This window comes from Ambystoma mexicanum, chromosome 4p (assembly GCF_040938575.1).
Source record: "Ambystoma mexicanum isolate Mex_15411 chromosome 4p, UKY_AmexF1_1, whole genome shotgun sequence".
Classification (NCBI taxonomy): domain Eukaryota; kingdom Metazoa; phylum Chordata; class Amphibia; order Caudata; family Ambystomatidae; genus Ambystoma; species Ambystoma mexicanum.
Window position 1 is genome coordinate 604,002,209 of NC_090927.1, and position 16,693 is coordinate 604,018,901.

At 44.9% G+C, this 16,693-nt stretch overlaps 1 protein-coding gene across 19 annotated transcripts in view; it reads right to left on the bottom strand.

The window, feature by feature from the left end:
- DST (dystonin) overlaps positions 1–16,693 on the bottom strand; it is a 2,190,048-nt gene that overhangs the window by 82,378 nt on the left and 2,090,977 nt on the right. For all 19 annotated transcript variants that reach the window (XM_069606170.1, XM_069606155.1, XM_069606164.1 and 16 more), the window contains 4 exons: positions 11,260–11,466; positions 10,208–10,327; positions 8,438–8,607; positions 1,476–1,635 (listed from right to left, as the gene is read on the bottom strand). In XM_069606170.1, the coding sequence (XP_069462271.1) occupies positions 1,476–1,635; positions 8,438–8,607; positions 10,208–10,327; positions 11,260–11,466 (657 nt within the window). The remainder of the gene's footprint in view (positions 1–1,475; positions 1,636–8,437; positions 8,608–10,207; positions 10,328–11,259; positions 11,467–16,693) is intronic.

Sequence of the window (16,693 nt, forward strand, 5' to 3'; positions counted from 1 at the left end):
TTAATGTAAAAAGAGTTTTCTATACTGTGCCAGTCACCGGCACCGCCATAGTAGTCAAACAGCAGAGAGGCTTGCATGGAGAGTGGAGCATTAGCTGTAAACTATAGAGCCATCACAATGGAGAAGAAATGGTTAAGCAATTTTGGCTGACATTAGGTGTTTATCGGTCTAATAATGACCAGTTCAGAAAGGTACATTCCAGGGGCGAAATGTTTTAATCTAACACCCTGTCATCACCGCCCTCACTAAAGGCAACTAAGGGGGAAAAACATCTTTTTATAAAACACTTTAAAGAAAAAGACCCACGCACAGTCTTACGCAATCACTGCTACATGACCCTTCTTCAGTTTTTCTTGCCTTGGTGAGGGGGAGACAGTGCTCCAAAATAAAACACACTTTTCTTTTTTTAAATAAAAGGAAGCTTTTTATATTTTGTTGTTTTTTTAATCTTGAGGGGGATCTGTTCTGGTAAGGATGTTAGAACTCTGAAAGCAAGCAAGAAAGGATTGTTGTAACTATCAGCTCTGTCTATCATGATAAATCAGCACATTACGATGAGGATCAGAGAGCAGCTGCCCACCAGTCACACCAAAAAAGAACAGCTTGAGCAACAAACAGTCACTGGATTTTTACAGGATCTTAGTTTCTGATCCATATACTTTAGTAATGTATATCCTTGTCCGCCCTGAAAAAGGAATCATCTACCAAAGCCTCGGTTAGATGCAAGAAGTACGCAATATTTAAAATGAGCATGCACTGCCAACACAGTGCCCCATTCTTGCTCCCAGGAACATTCCGCGAGATATGTGAAGGCTTAACATGGGCTTCACAACTCAAGAAGTAAAAGTCTTTTTCTGTAAATGCTAAAATTAATTCAAACTGAAACTCTGATCCATTCCTTTTATACCCGTGTAATGTTTTTCCAGTCCAGCCTGTGTGAAGGCCTTTATCTTCGCGTTCTAAAAGAATAAAGGAAAACTGTCTACTTTGCAAAATATGGGTGTAAGAAAACGCAGCCAATTTGTTGTGTGTTTGGAACATTGTTTTTTTGTTTTGGGTGTCAATCGCATTTTTAAGACACATGTTACAGTGGGTTCGTGGCCTGAACTCCGCTTTCATGCAATACTTGCATGTGCCGTGCCAGCTGCCCGCTGGAATTCCATTGCTTGCATAGCTCCGTGGCGACGTAAGCCCGTTTGTTTCTAGTGTTCTTTAATTCTTGTCGAGATACAGACTATACATACACGATAGAGTGATATCGAAATGTGCATGTGCACTTTTATGCCTCAATAATTTGCTTTTATTTCTGGGTAGACTTAGCATTTAGAAACATAATTATGCGCCCTGTCACATAGCATGCAGTAAATAGTATGATGTGTTAAGAAATTGTTTTTTAACAAGTTACAGCACTTAAATAAGCAGACATTTAAATATCAGGACACCAGACAGGTATGAGATTTCTTTCTCTGGATTACTTTGTGATTGTCGATCAGGTTCATCACTAGGTCCATGTCTCCGTGCACAGGCTGGTCTTCTGCGAGCTGGGGCTCCACCCTGTACAGCCAGTCAATGAGCGCTTGCAGGGCGTCAGTAAACTGTCCTGAAAACAGCAGAGCCTCCTCCAGTTTGTTCTGTCTGATAAAAATAAAAACACAACCTGTCAACCACGGTCAAAATTCTAAGAATACACTACAACGTAAGAGTTACCACCAGGTTATGCGTGGACAAAGCGCTGCTTTTCACGGTGAGATGACAACTGTATGCTGGCACCCAGGAGAAACTCATTTGCTGATGCTTAACTCTAATCTCCCTTCTGTCCTCATCCTCCTCGATCTATCCTCTGCTTTAGACACGGTCAACCATGCCATCCTGATCAATCGCCTCCACGACAACCTTGGTTATTGATTAGGCCCTGGCCTGGTTGACCTCCTTTCTCACCGACCGACCTGCTCAGGTCTAACCGGTGTCTTTCCTCTTTTCTATCTCTCGCTGTGCTTGTGGTGTTCCCCAGGGGTCTGCCCTCTCTCCCTGGCTCTTCAACCATTACCTGGCACCTCTTGCCCACTGCATCGCTACTTTCTGCTTCAATTTTCAATGTAATGCAGACAACAATCAGCTCTCTTTTAGGCTCCTCTCAGCCACCTCTGCTTCTTCTCTCATACCAGACTGACTGGCCACAGTTCAGGAATGGTGTGTCACCAATGATCTCTGCTTAATGCCAGTAAGACTGAGATCCTCCTCTTTGGGACACCCGCTCCCTCCTTTCCTTTCTCTCTTTGGCAGCCCACTCTGGGCACTCTTCCTGCTCCTTCTTGTGAGGCTAAGAACCTTGGTGTCCTCTTTGACTCCGCCCTCTCCTTCTTTCATCACATCTCTGATGTCTCTAAGAAGTCAAACTATCAGCTGCACCTCCTCAGAGGTATTCCTCCTTTTCTCACATTCCCCCAGAAGCTCAGTCTCCAAAGCTCTGGTCCTCTCTAGGCTGGATTATTGCAACAGCCTCTTTCTAAATCTTCCTGCCTCTACTCCTTGACCTTCACAAATTATCCAGAAAAGGACTACAAGACTTGTCCTTGGCCTCAAGCCCAGGGATGGTATCTCGCCAGCTCTGAAATCTCTTCACTGGCTCACCTTGGCTGCAAGGATCAAGTTCAAGACAACGTGCATCATCCACAAGGTTTTCTGGGGCCTGGGACCGCTCTACCTTCAACTTCCTCTTTAAAAAACATCTTCCTTCTCGAGCTCTCCACCTCAAACTCACAGGGTCAGACGCTTCTCCAAGCAGAGGGCTGGGGGCAGATCTATCTCCTCGGCTGGGACCTCCCTCTGGAACAGCCTCCCCGCCTCTCTCAAACATGAGCAGAACCACCTCCCGTTTCGGAAGCAACTCAAGACCTTCCTTTTTGCTTCCACTTTCTCTCTTCCTCTCCCCTGCTGATGCAACTGACTGCTTCGCGCACTGGTCACCCTCTGAACTCAGGCCGAGGCTCCTGCATGTCCAGTTGCCCTCACACTGCCTCTGGGCTCCCCAGCACTTAAGGGTCTGTATCTGCAACCCTACAGCCCCTTAGCTCTGCAGGTGTAAGCCACATGCTGGCTGCACTTGTGAGTTAACTGCAGTTCCCCCCTGCCCTCCCCCCTGGCACTTCTCCCCTTCCTTCTTCCCCGCACTTGCACAATCTGAATGACACAAGGCCTAGTAAGATTGTTATATTGTCCTCCCTTTGTTTCCCCCTCCCTTGTCTTGTCGCGCCTAGAAACACTTATGTACAGGCCCATTATATATGCCACATCATATCATACCATGGCACATTGAAAATTATAAATATATAAAACATAACTGAATATTAGCATTCTGAGGCTCTCTCCGTAGATGAGCTCATGGTCCCCATGCTGGGTAGAACTTTACATTTGAATATCATTATTAAAGATCAGAACTGGCATGGTACATTTCCATTTCAGCTTCGGAGCGGCAGTGTACCTTGAAGAGACAGTGGGAGTGAGATGGCTCTCAGAGAATGCTCATCAGAGGAATAGTTAGGATGCAAATAAAGGGCGAGTGTTGATTTTGAGATCAGGGGTAGGAAGAAGAAGCCTGTTGATGCAAGCAGGCTAGGTCCTTGTCAATACTGTAGTAGATATATATTTCATGATCGTCTTATCTACTTGTAGTGCATAGTGTGCTTGCTAACAATAAACATTATTTTCTTTAAAATATATCTGTGGCTTGACCAGTATGTTGCTTTCCTCAACATGGCTAGTAGAGAGGTATATGTAGGGCTTACATGATATGTGACTCAAGGACAGCAATGGAGGCCAATCGACAAAAATATATGGTTACCAGCTCCTTTAATCAGTATAGGGGGGGCAGAGGCAGGAGAATAGCTGGGCTGTGGGTAACATGGCTGTGTGGGACTCCCCAGTCTGTGAGAGAGGGCTTCTAGGGACAGTGTCTGAAGAAAGGGAAAAATACAGTCAGAGGGTCCTCCATTTTAGATACATTAATTTAAATATGTATACACATTTTGATTAACACTTGCACGTTGATGTTGATTTCTTTAAGGAAAACTTAAGAGAAATATGGATAGATTACACCTTATGCCTAAATTCATCTTTAGAACATGTGTGCCAAAGTCTGGTATAGATCTTAGTCTTGAAAAATGACTCCAAACAATTGTGCCCCCACCTTAGGCCAGTGGAAGGGACTGTCTGCAGGACACCATCTTGACCTATGTCATCTTTTTCTAACAAGATATGTTCTTAACTCTGTCTGGGAATGCATCTCTTTTTCTACTACGGTGGCAATGAAATAATGATTTCTGGTTTTATGGCTTTCAACAAAAAAGCAGCATCATTTTAAAGACTGGAAGACGAATGCCAGACATGTTACTCTGAAGTCACTGTGAGTCAGCTTAGGAGCTGACTCAGTGTTTAAATTCATGAGTTCAACTAGGAGCATTGTAAAACGTAGTTTAAAGGACATTTTTGGCAGCGCAGACAGGATGAAATTAACAGGATTTGGGAAAGTTGCTGTTTAGTATCTTTCAGCACAAGGGCAATCATTATCGAAGGATTGTGGCTAAGAGAATTACTTCACACCGGGGGATTGCAATATTGGGATGGTATAGACACGTTATAGTTAGTGTTGGGACAGTTTTTCTGAAGTCCAACTAAGGGCTTAGTAAAACCATTCAACTGACGTAGTACAAGACTCCACTCTTAGAATAAGGCTGTACCACCTGAGTATACGGTAGCCTAGACAGAGCAGCCAGACTTATTTTAGGATGGAGAGAGGGCTGTAGGAAGGTACAAGGAACATGTACTATACCAAGGGTTCAACTGAAACACTGACAACCATTAAGTATTATAAACAATAAAGGTTTATTATAAATACAAGTTAAACCAAGTTAAGTCTTGGGTTAGTACTTTGTCATAGAGTCATACACACATTAACACAATGCTTGAAGGTAAATAGACCAAAGTATAAACCTTCTTCAGAATACCTAACAATAATTCTAGGGAAGTCAGACCTTATCATGCACATTTAGTAAAGGCCACACCTATTCATGGGGAGTGAAACCATAAGTTACGTTCTGATTACTTTTCGTAATACAAGGGTAGTAGACCTTGTCAGTTATGCAGTGACCCTCAGCAAAGAAATCACTTAGTATACCAACCTGCAAGTATGCTTTTCTGAAAAGTGGAACACTCATTCAAGGAACAGTAGAAACCTATAACCATATTCGGGATAACACACAGTTAATACTAAGTGAGTAAAACCTTTTGGTGTAATATACAATTACAGTTTCTTTTCATCTCAGTGGAGCACAGATGAAGGTAAGCAAGAGCTCTTTACACTAATTTAGGATTTTACCAGGCAGACCAAGGTCAGCTAAAGACACAGACCACTTTTTAAGAATGGCACACAGTTATTCTAGGTAGGTAAAACCAAATGTTGTAATAGACTTCCACAGTTGCTTTTCAGGTCAGTGGGACAAAGACTAATGTAAGCAGTAACGTTCTAACTTATTTTGGGATGGCCCAAGGAAGGCAAAGGTAAGTAAAACCCATATCTATCAGCAACTTAAAGGTAGGTATAAACCCAAGACTGCTTTAGCATCTGTATAAAACAGACCAGGGAAAGCAAAACCCAGAAGATGAACTTACACACTAATATTTTGAAAGAAATGGTTAAGTGAAGCCAACAGCATTACTATTGGGCAGAGGCACAGCCAATTCACAGGTGAGTAAAATGACCTCACATATACTTTTCAGGATGGCACAACACACATTCAAGGTAAGAACCTTTGTAATGCCTCACTCTCAGAGTTACAGTTACCAACTAACTCACAAGTAAATAATTTTCAAACACCTGTTGTACTTTTCAAGACAGAATCCTATACTTATCCAGTCCTTCCCTAGTCTATTGAATGAGTATATGCATTTTTAGGAATCCAGGCTAATCCAGATGTAGGTCCCTTGCTCACTGTGCTTAGAGAGACACAGCTTCACCTCACTAATGAGGTTTGGGTGCCAGCTGTAGGCAGGGTGAGATAGGGTTAAGTTGCAGAGAAAATCAGAGTTGCTGTGGAAGACTGTTCAGATAAGTAAGTAGTTCCCTTTAGAGTTAATTAGGGTCCAGGGCCTACTGAGAAGACACCCTAGGAGGATTCCAGCAGTGGGCCTCGGTGAACAGGATGAGAGGACTCACAATCACAAGAAACACCCTGCATCTTTACAGAAATCACAAAGGCTTAAGGTAAGTAAATCCCCCAACCAACACAGCACCTCAGCACAGAAGAAGAGTTGCAGCGGGGGAGACTTCAGGATATGTAGCCAAAACCCAGTCAATGGATTCCTTTGTCATGAAGATGGAAGACAGGACTTTGGAAGGAGTTTTGCAGCAAGGATCCACAGGGAAGGCTCCAGGCAAGAGTTTCTTCACGGCTGGATGCGGCTTTGTGGTTTCGGCACTCTTTTAAAGAGCCAGAAGAAGATTGAATATTGCTGATTGGATTTACATCGCTAATCTGGTCCAGCACTCTGGTGAGGGAACTTCAAGGATTGAAATCATGTCTCTGGAGATCCAGCAGGATGCAAACCAAAGTTTCAGCTAGGTTTGGAATTCGGAAGACCATGCACTGAACAATGGCTTTAGGTCCCAGGGTATTGGGGTATTGCAGCCCTGCAATGTCGCATCATGACGTTGGATGGCTCAAAATGCAGATCTTCTTGTGTCTAGTGGATCCACCAGACTCTGAGTCAGGGCCATCGTTTTCGTAGTCCCCAGGTCGGTTGGAAGGAAGAGGAACTGCAGGCTCTGGGTGCACAGCAGGCTCTCTGGTCACTGGAAATCATCTCAGCTGCTGTTTCCTCATCTTCGTCTTCGGATTCAGGTCCAGTGGTCGACTACCTCTTCAGCTTCCAGTATCAGTCTTTTATGCAGGATCCCAGCCAATCAAACAGATGTACAACATTCAAACTTGGGGGTTGGCAGTTTGGAGGATAAAGGGGCGCAGAGTTTTGGACTCCTCCCTTGCTTCCTGCCTTCACAGACACTCTGGAGCTTGGGCGGGCTTGACCGAGGTCTCCCGTCGAAGAAAGAAATCACACAAAGGACTTTCCAACTCTGATCCAAGAAAGGACATGGAATGCAATAATGGCAAAAAAAGACAGGGGCCATTTTGGTGAAAACAGCCTGCGGTAAAGGTGCACCAAATTTGTAAAAAGGTTCACTGCCACCAGCCATTTGAGCTAAGTTTGTCCCTCTAACAGAATTGTTACAGTGCTAGTGAGAAAGGGGGATACATTGTATCTTCCTGGCACTCCACATAAGGTGGGGTGTGCTGGTTTCACCTAACACAATGTTGAGGGGATAGAAATATCCTTTCTACCCTTGGGAACTGTAGTTCTCGCAAGCTTAGCCAGAGAAAGTAAAAGGGGAGCCCAAAGGGCAACCCTGTAACAATACAAAGGTATATACCAAAGGTTGTCAAAGAGGATAAAATTAAAAGGACATTGTGGAGAGTCTTAAGAATGATACCCATAAAAAGAGTAAAAGGCTCTCTGAATGTGGAAAAAGGATCCCACTCAATATGGAAAAATAATATACCAGTCCAGCAAAAAGTTCTGGGGTTCTCACAAGTGAGGTAGACTTAGAAACTAAGGTTACAATCGTACCTCTGAAACACTTGTGTACGAGCGCGATACAAATAAAATATCAATATCAATAACTAACAGTTAGCTGGGCATGTAGGTGCTGTAAACATTTTGTAGGTGCTGTAAACATTTGTTATTTTCCTAAGAGCACTGAGCATGCAACTTGTATTGATCAGGGTGCTCCATAGCCATGTTTACAGATATGATGCGGTTGAGTTGCAAGCAGCCAAGAAAGGTTGGTATGAATTGGAAGATCAAAGGACTGTGTGGCTGTGACGTTAACCCCAGACTGGCACACAGGCACACTGAGTGACCCATGATAATTGACAATCGCATATAAAAGCGAGGCTCAGTTCCACCTTACAATGAATGGGAGGGAATATCACGAGAGAGACTAGTTACTAGGCACTGCCTGATTATGTATGGTGGAGGCATTCTCCGCAGGGTGGGAAGCATCACATGGGAGGAAGATGGAATGGTATAAGAGAAAGATGTGCTAGCCACCCGGAATCCAAGACCAGTGGATGTTCCATTATGAAGAGCAATCTTTAAATGTCACTGACTAAATGTATCTTACTGCCTTATGTACGAGTCCCATTGTGTAAAACCCTATAAAAGCCCTGATGCATCAGTGCTTGGGGGCCAATTCTCAGGACGAGGATACTCGGTTTCCCTGTTTCCCTACAGTTGTAAAGACTCTCCTAATTGCTGCTGTTTTGCTACATAGCTTACATTTATTTGCTGCACTTACAGGGAGAAAGCAAAGATCTAGGTTTACCTTTCCACTGATTTTCCACAAACAGTATCCCACTTGTCTCTGATCTCACTCAGCATATGGTCCAGCTTCTGACTATCATCTGCAAGTGAGGCCTTCTCTTTCAGGGAACGCCCACTTCTGATGGTAGTGTCATACACAGAATGTTTCGCTCCAAGTGTTTTCTGGAATTCCTGTGGAAAAACAAGTAAACCAGGTCATGCTTACCATTCCAATTTGAAACCATGCATTCTCCCATCTTTGCTGACCTATCAATGTTTAGTAGTGCTATGTACAGCCAGAAAAAACATTTCTGTCATCAGAATACCAATGTATTCATATTTTGGTTAGCCAGCCATAACCAAACTTCATTACAATTCAATTCAGAAAATAAATAATAAAAGATACAGTGAGCTAAAACATGGTTTTAGACCCTCCAGAGTGGGCACCTTCCCATAGAACAGGTTATTTGGGCATGTTTGTTCTTGGTAGAGGGTCTTCCCAGACATTTTGTGCATTTTTAGGAATCCAGGGTAATCCAGATGTAGACCCCTTGCTCACTGTGCTTAGCGAGACACATCTTCACCTCACTGATGAGGCCCGAATAGGCCGAAACACGTGTTTGGGGTTGCTGTTGGTACTCTTGTTCACAGAAGAATTGCCTAGCATTTTGGTGCTGGACTGCGCTTGTGGGTGGGAGACAGGCACAGTGAGCGACAACATGGTTCTAGACCCTCACGAGTGGGCACCGTCCCATAGAACAGGTTATTTGACTAAGTTTGTCCTCGGTATAGGGGGTCCCAGACCTTTTTGTCCAAAACAAAAGCAACACCCTCCCAAATAAACAAAACCCCTAGAGTCGGAAATCTTAAAATGTCCTTTAATTAATTATAGTGGGCTTCAGGCCTTTAACCACTAATTAAAAATACTCTAGAAAGCAGTTGTTAAAACAAAATATGTTCTTATGTGGCTTTAGAATTGATAACTTTGAATAACAAAATCATGTTTGGGTTGAAGGACAGAGTAATAAGAGGGGATGTAAAACTATGCATGAACAACAAGCCAATGACTATGATGACCTAACGTGTGTGGTAAGGCAAGGTTAGCCTCTGTCAATGAATATAAGCAATGTATATAAATTCACTTGGCAGACATGTGCCTGTCTTTTCTATAACACTTCCCAAGAGCACTGATCCAGTCCCAAGACTTGGGTTGTTAATGGCAAATTGAAAGGCTTGCACTGGATAGTGTACACAGGTGCCCCAGGTCAGTAGAGCTTTAGGGCGACCTTAGTAAAGGCCTTCAATTTGAATCAGCTCACTGAGTAAATGAAACAATGCATGCTGATGACATTACAAGGACAGGTTGTTACTAAATAAATACATAAATGGATAAATCCGAGACGTCGGGAGCTCTACAATGTTAAGCAGTTTCCACGCCCCCAAACAAGAAGGAACATGCAGGAGCTCCATCAGTGCGCACATGCTGGGAATGGAACTCAGGCTACATGGAGTGAAGTTCTTCTTGGCTGTGGGAGAGTGTAGGAGTTGTGCAGCACACTGTTCTTTCAATGCTCATCGCTTTCTCTTGTGATGAATGGTGGTCATAGGGAGACATCTCCCTCCCCCCTGCTTCTACCCCTTGGATGTATGCCAGCACTTTAATTGGATGTTATCCCTGACACAACCCCACAGAGAACATAAATCTAACTTCTTTCCAGGGATAAAAGAAGTGTCTTTGAACCTCTCACCAGGGCACTGGGACTGCTCTGTATTTCATCAATCACGAGCTTACCTTATGCGTTGTGAGCTGTGCCTTAAGCTTATCAGGATCGTTTGCGATTTCAAGCTCTGAATCCAAGGAATTTTCAGATTCATCCAGCCATTCCGTTAGTTTATTGAAGGCATCGTGGAACTGCAAAAGCAATCAGTCTCACTTTATGAATGTCGATTAAGAAGGCGAAACAACACAAGTCCCTTTGTGTCATTTAATTCTTATCTTCTCCCCACTGCACAAACTCACCCACAATCATGTTACCCCGTGACCCAAAAGGATCCTTCTGGCACATACTTCACACCCTGATGGCCGAGGTATAGTACAGAATTCACAGATTCCTTGTTAGTAAGCAGTTACAATGGCATTCTGGCATTGGAGACTAAATGCATGCCCAAATCAGACTTCTGTGCGCAAGTATAACCTTGCCTTAATATTAAAGTGTAGACCAAATATTATTAGGAAACATCCATAGTATTTATGTACATATAGTAATGGCAGCATCAGATGAAGTATGCTAATTAGAACCTAAAAAAGAAGAAAATTAGAATGGTGCAGTAGTCTGCGGTATCTATGCCCCAGGTATGTGCATTATGCAAGTAAAGCTAATGGAGATAAAGACAACTTGAATGGTGCACGTTTCTTATTTTGGGGATCAGACATTCCAAGTTCTAGGATTTGTTCATTGGCTGTGGGCACATTTCCAGCTGACCTCACTTGGGAGAAGTTTAATGCTAGATCAAAGTACAAATAGACTCTGCACGCTAGTGTTCATTACATAACCTCACCTGGAGTCCATGTGGGAAAAGTCTTGCTTGGAATGGTATTAGGGATAACTTTAGCTATGAGTTAATGTCTACAAACTATACATATAAAATGCTCTTGGTGCATTAGTGGTTAAAGTATGTATGCTTGGTGTCCTACAAGGGTAAGATAACATGATGTTACATTGATGATCACTGCAGAAGAAGCCATTCCTGCCTGAGGCATTTGAGCATCAACGTTTCCAGAGACTTTCAAAGAGCGAAGGATTGGGCTGGTTATGAATGGGGATTACATTGCTGACAAATTACCTGCTTGGCTCGTTTCCTTGATTCGTCCAAGGCCCGCCCTCGCTCAACGGAGCGCTGGACGACATTTTCCCATCGACTCTGCACACTAATCAGAAGGTTCTTAATGAGCACAACATCCTGCTTCTGGCTGAAATACTTCAGATGGGTTCCAGTTTTGTCCAGCTGCATGATCTGATCACGGTGTGCATTTACTTCAGTCACAAAGACCTGGAAAAGGAAAGGAAATGGTGATCAGCAAATGTTGCTGACCCCTAGCATGTTTTGACCAGATCATGAGATACTTCGCTCTCTGTAATCAAACCCCCACATTCTTCCTGCTTGAGGTCATATTTGTGTCATTCTGACATATATTAGACAATACAGCACTAAGCGCGGAATCTATGTTCTATCAGAAAGTTGTAGCCTTTTAAATCAACACTTTTAGGTGACTTGGCAAAGCAAATGCAGAATGGCAAAGACAATATCTGCACCTTAGGCCCTGCAGTCTAAGACATCAGAGCATTTAACAATGTATTGATATCTGGGTGGGAGGGCATGTTTACGAAAATTTGGGAGACATTTGAAAGCAGATTGCCAGCAGCTGCAAGGTGTTCCGTCAGTGGCAGCAGATATGTGACTGGCAGGACCGCACTGATGAGGGTTTGGTTGGTGGCTCCCCTTATAGCCATGCAGGTCAACAGGGAGCAGCTAAGAATAATAATTCTGTCTAGTCCCCCCACTCTTTCATTGAGCTGTACATTGATTGTGGTTCGCCATTCGGGGACCCTCAGAGCAGACCTGCAGAGGTATCAAAAGGTCTTAACATTCTATGCTGGGTGAGGATGTCAGTGGATTGAAGCAGAGCAGGAAGGAGGTGGTTCTCAGAGCTGCAATGAGGTGGAGGGGAAGAGAAAGAGCAAATAGGATGAAGGAAAAGCTGAACTGGCAGAACAGTAGCAGAGAGAGAAGCAGGTGCAGAGCAAGTGTGAGGGGGGAGTGGAAATACCTGGGGAAATAGATACAGTGTGGGGAGGAAAAGGAAGAATGAAGAGTGATACCATGAGTGGAGGAGGAAAAGAAAATATGAGACCAAGAGCAGAGGAAAGTGTGAAAGGAGAGGTAGGAGGTGCAGGAGAGGGTGAGAAAGGAGTAATATCTGGAGAAGAGGAGGTTGGGAGAAAAGTATTAAAGTGGAAGGTGAGGAGAAAGGCAGATAAGACAGGAGAAACAATTGGAACGGAGGAGGAGAGAAAGCTCACAAGTGGAGAGAAGGAAGTAGAAAAACAGGAATAGAAGCTGATAGGGGAGCCAAAGAAGACACAATCACTCTGGAGTGTTGGGGAGGTGGTAGGAGAAAGCTCACAAGCCAAGGCGAGAGAGCAGAGGCAAGAAGGACAAGGGGCCAGCCAAAGAGACACCTGCATTGTCAGTACTTGTGAAGACTGTGACACAGTCTACCAATGGCACTGTGGTAGCTGTGCACCACCTTTCCCAGACCTGGCTGATGACCCTGGAGTCAGTTGAGCCAACACAAATGGAATTGACCAACTAGGAGATCAACATCCTGATCCTGACCATGCGACTCAGGAACAACCAAGCAGCCAAGCCAAGAATTAAGTGCAGGGGGCACTTGCATCCCCAAAGATTGTGCCTGACCTTCACAGACAGACCTCAAGGGAAGAGAGAAATGGGTCAATTGAATGACTATAGTCTTTAACCAAGGGTGAATGTCTATTCTTTGATTTTCTTGAATACCTTCATTCTTCATTTGAAGCTAAACCCTAGGTATACTTTTGTTGTAAAATAAAACCTGCACTTTATCACTCTTCAAGTGTCAGTTGATCCCCTCGGTCGTGACAGTTCTTATTATTCAGAGCTTACGGTTTTTGTTGGTCATGGTTTGGGCTTGTATGCAGTGACTGTTGTATAAGGAAAAATGATGAACAGGTATTGCAAGACGCTTATCATCATCACTCTATAAATGTGCTGCAATTGCTTGTCTTCATGCTCCCAGTCAGCCTTGTGTTAGGTTCGATCCAGCATGTCTGTTAATTCATCATCCATGACTATATACTTTGTGATTTTCTACTTGAGCATCGAAACTAAGCACCATAAAATGTAATGCTATTATTTCTTAACCTGTGCGCCTTTTTGTGGGTAGACTTTCTCTAGGTTTAAACATATTGGTTAGTGTTTGGCTGAATGCTATCTACAGTAGCAGCTATGTACAAGTGACTTTATCGCGATTAGGCGTGGTTTTAGAGGCCTTATAGCCCCTTTGTTTTGCAAGTTTAAAGCCAAAAGGCACGTGATCCATTTGATCATCATAAATCGACTGCATTGAGTCGAAAAACCTGGATCGGGATTTGGGGACAAAGGAACAGTCGACTGTTGGTGCTGACATAAACAGCATCGTTCCCACTAGGCCTATCGGTACCAGTGCCTCGGGGCCCATCGGTACTAGGGCCGGTTTCCCGGTTGTCATGGTCAAGCATGAGGGCATAGAACCAGACTTGGTCATCTTGGCGCCAGAACCCCTGGGCGCAATTGGTGCTCTATTGGCCTGGTCGTGACCGGAGTCGTACCTGCAGCAGCTGTTTTAAACCTCTGGAGAATTTTCTCCTTGAATGCCTCCCACTCCTCCTTCAAAACGCCTGGGGTTGGCCAGACCTTACCGTGATCCACTGACGAATCAGAATTGTGCCTGCACCGATGCTGTCTTTTTTTCTTATGGGAAGACGAGGAGGATGAATGGCTTCGGGAATGCAAACAGTTCTTCACTTTCTCCGACATTATACCGGTCCTGTTTTTTCGGGCATGGGGCTATCAGTCTCTTGTCCCGATGACCTGACGGGCGAACGAATGAGCTGGGGACTTCGATGGAGGCCGCCTGAGCGCTAATTTAGCCGACATTCCCGAAGGGATTTTAGATTAATTTGTTGACACAAGCCGCAGATGCCCTGAGGGACGGTGACCGTCATCTTAGAGTTACAGTGATGGTAATGCTTGAATCCTGAAGCCTTAGGGGCCAACATATTGACGAGGGTCGATGGAAAGTAGATGAATTGTCGAATGGACATTTTCTGTCACAAGAAATGCCAAGCTTATGCCAGAGCTGCCGGTCATAGTGCGACAAAATGGCCAGTGCATTAGCGGCCTTAATGGTACTGGCAGTCATATAGATAATCCTCTTCCCCAAGGCATCCAGCTTCTTCCCCTCTTGGTCCGGGGGTACCATGGATGAGGACGACGGATTCGCAAAGAGCGTTTCCTGGCCGTGGCTGAGACCAGAGAGTTAGGTGAAGGCTGGGACCTAGGGCCCTTGTCTGTCTGTATTACTTCTCGAGCCTGTCCCGCTTGGGCAGGGCGGTGCTCGGATTCTTGAATAGTGCTAGGCCTTCATCCCATATATCGTCCCATAAAGGAACTTATGTTTGCGCCTAGAAGGACTTCCGGAAGGCAGCCTTAGACAGTGGTCGAAGTGGGCGGGAGCAGTCGGGAGCGGTGCTCCTCTACTTCTTTTAATTAGGTTTTACCATTCCTATACTTTTATTTTAAAAAGAAACTGTTCCGAAACAGTTTAGTTTTAAAATAAAAGTGTAGGAAGAGGTTGGAACTTCCACTTTCCGTGCACTGCACAGGACTTTTCCATAAAGAGCAGGCACATGTGTTTTGGGGTTTTTATTGTGCATGGGAGGGGGTGTGGCGATGGGGTCTGTGGGGAGCGGTGCAGACCAGTAGGGAACATAGTTTGACTACTTCTTTTCATATACTTAGACCACTGGCCTTGGAGGACTTCCAGACAGAGCAGGGTCTGGTGTGCATGGCAGACATTGCTGAATTTCTGATACCAGCGTGTGCAGCATGGTTAGAATGTCCAACTAGACGTCTCTGAGATCAGGTGTAGAAGGAATGAGAGGGGGAGGCTTCGGGTGGTATGCCTCTTCTGGAGAGGCAGGCCATATGGTTCAGCCCGCAGTGACCCACCTTCCAACGAGGTTCTACGGCGCCCTTCATGGTCTGAATAGCAGCCCTTGGGCAGGTCGTCATCCTCATCGGAGCTAGTATAAATGTGCCCCGGAACACTTAGTTCAGCTCTTTGTTTGTGTACCCTTCCTAGGGGTTGTCGGAGGCCTACTCCCTCCCTTCTCCTGACACTTTTGGGAGGAAGATGCTGCTGTCCAATTTCCGGGGGTCTTCGACAAAGCCATGGTAGTTACCTCCAGCTGACCCAGGAAGGACACCCACAGAGTATCCGTCGCTGTCACTGTGGGCACCACCTTCGTGGTCTGCACTCCTTTCAAAGAAGTAATGGTTGTCGGCAAGGCCGTTGACGGGGTGGCAACAGTAGTCGTCAATGTGGCCGTTGACAATGTGGTTGAGGATGGTGGAGACGTCGATGGAGGCAGAGAAGGGCCCAGCTTCGTTGCCTTGTCTGATGGCAAGTAGAGTTTCGAAGGGGTCAAGGACTTTCTCTTTGAGTGTGTGACACTCGCCACTCACAGTGGATGGTGGCCGTGTCCTTCTTGAGCCGCGACCCACAGTAGCGGCGAACCCAATGGGATCAGTGGCGTGCAGCCTTGCCTTCTCTTAGACCCCCGTGGCTGGGGCGTCCTTAAAGGACCTCAACCTCTTATCTGAGGGAGTTTGATCGTTCTACCAGCCAATCCTGAGAGAAGCATGGTCATGCTCAGAGGACGAGTCAGAGGCATTACCGATTTTAACCACGCTGCCAGCCTGCTGCAGCAGTCCTTTTTGGTCTTCTTCAAAAGACCACAGCAGACCTTGCATCCCTCCTCATCATGGTCTGGGTGGAGGCAGTAAAGACATTTGTGGTGTCAATCCTCCATGAAAACGTTCCTTAGTCCACATTTCGCAAAATGTTTGAAGAGGCATCTCTTCTTTCAGTCATGGTGAAAAGGTGCAAAGTAGACCCAGGCCTGTGCCTTCTCTGATCTGCTGAAAGATCCTCGATGAAGTATGATCTTCACTGACAGTGGATGCCCGCTGCCGGTGGTCGACCTCCCGTCGAACGATAACTTCAAAAAAGCTCAGAGAGCACTAAGAAGACTCCCAACACTGAAGCATGTGGTAAAATTCTGAAGATGGTTTCCAGCGGTGAAGCTTAAAGAGAGGATGAGGCCAGTATGACCCAGAGGCCAGTGATTGGTTTAGAGGAGAAATACAGTTTTCAGGCGTAAATGAAACATTTTATTCTTTTACCAAGGATTCCCAGTCTGACGACAGGGAATATTCATGAGCATGTGAATCCATGCCAGATCCCATGCTGGAGAAAAATAATGATGAGTGAATTAGAAATAAAAGTAGCTTATTTAATGCAGGTATGTTTTATGATGGCATTGGGCCAGGCAGGACACGCCATCTGGAAATGTGTGGTAGGATATGAGGCCTGTGGGACGGGAGAGGACAAATGACACTTGTTACATGTGCTCTC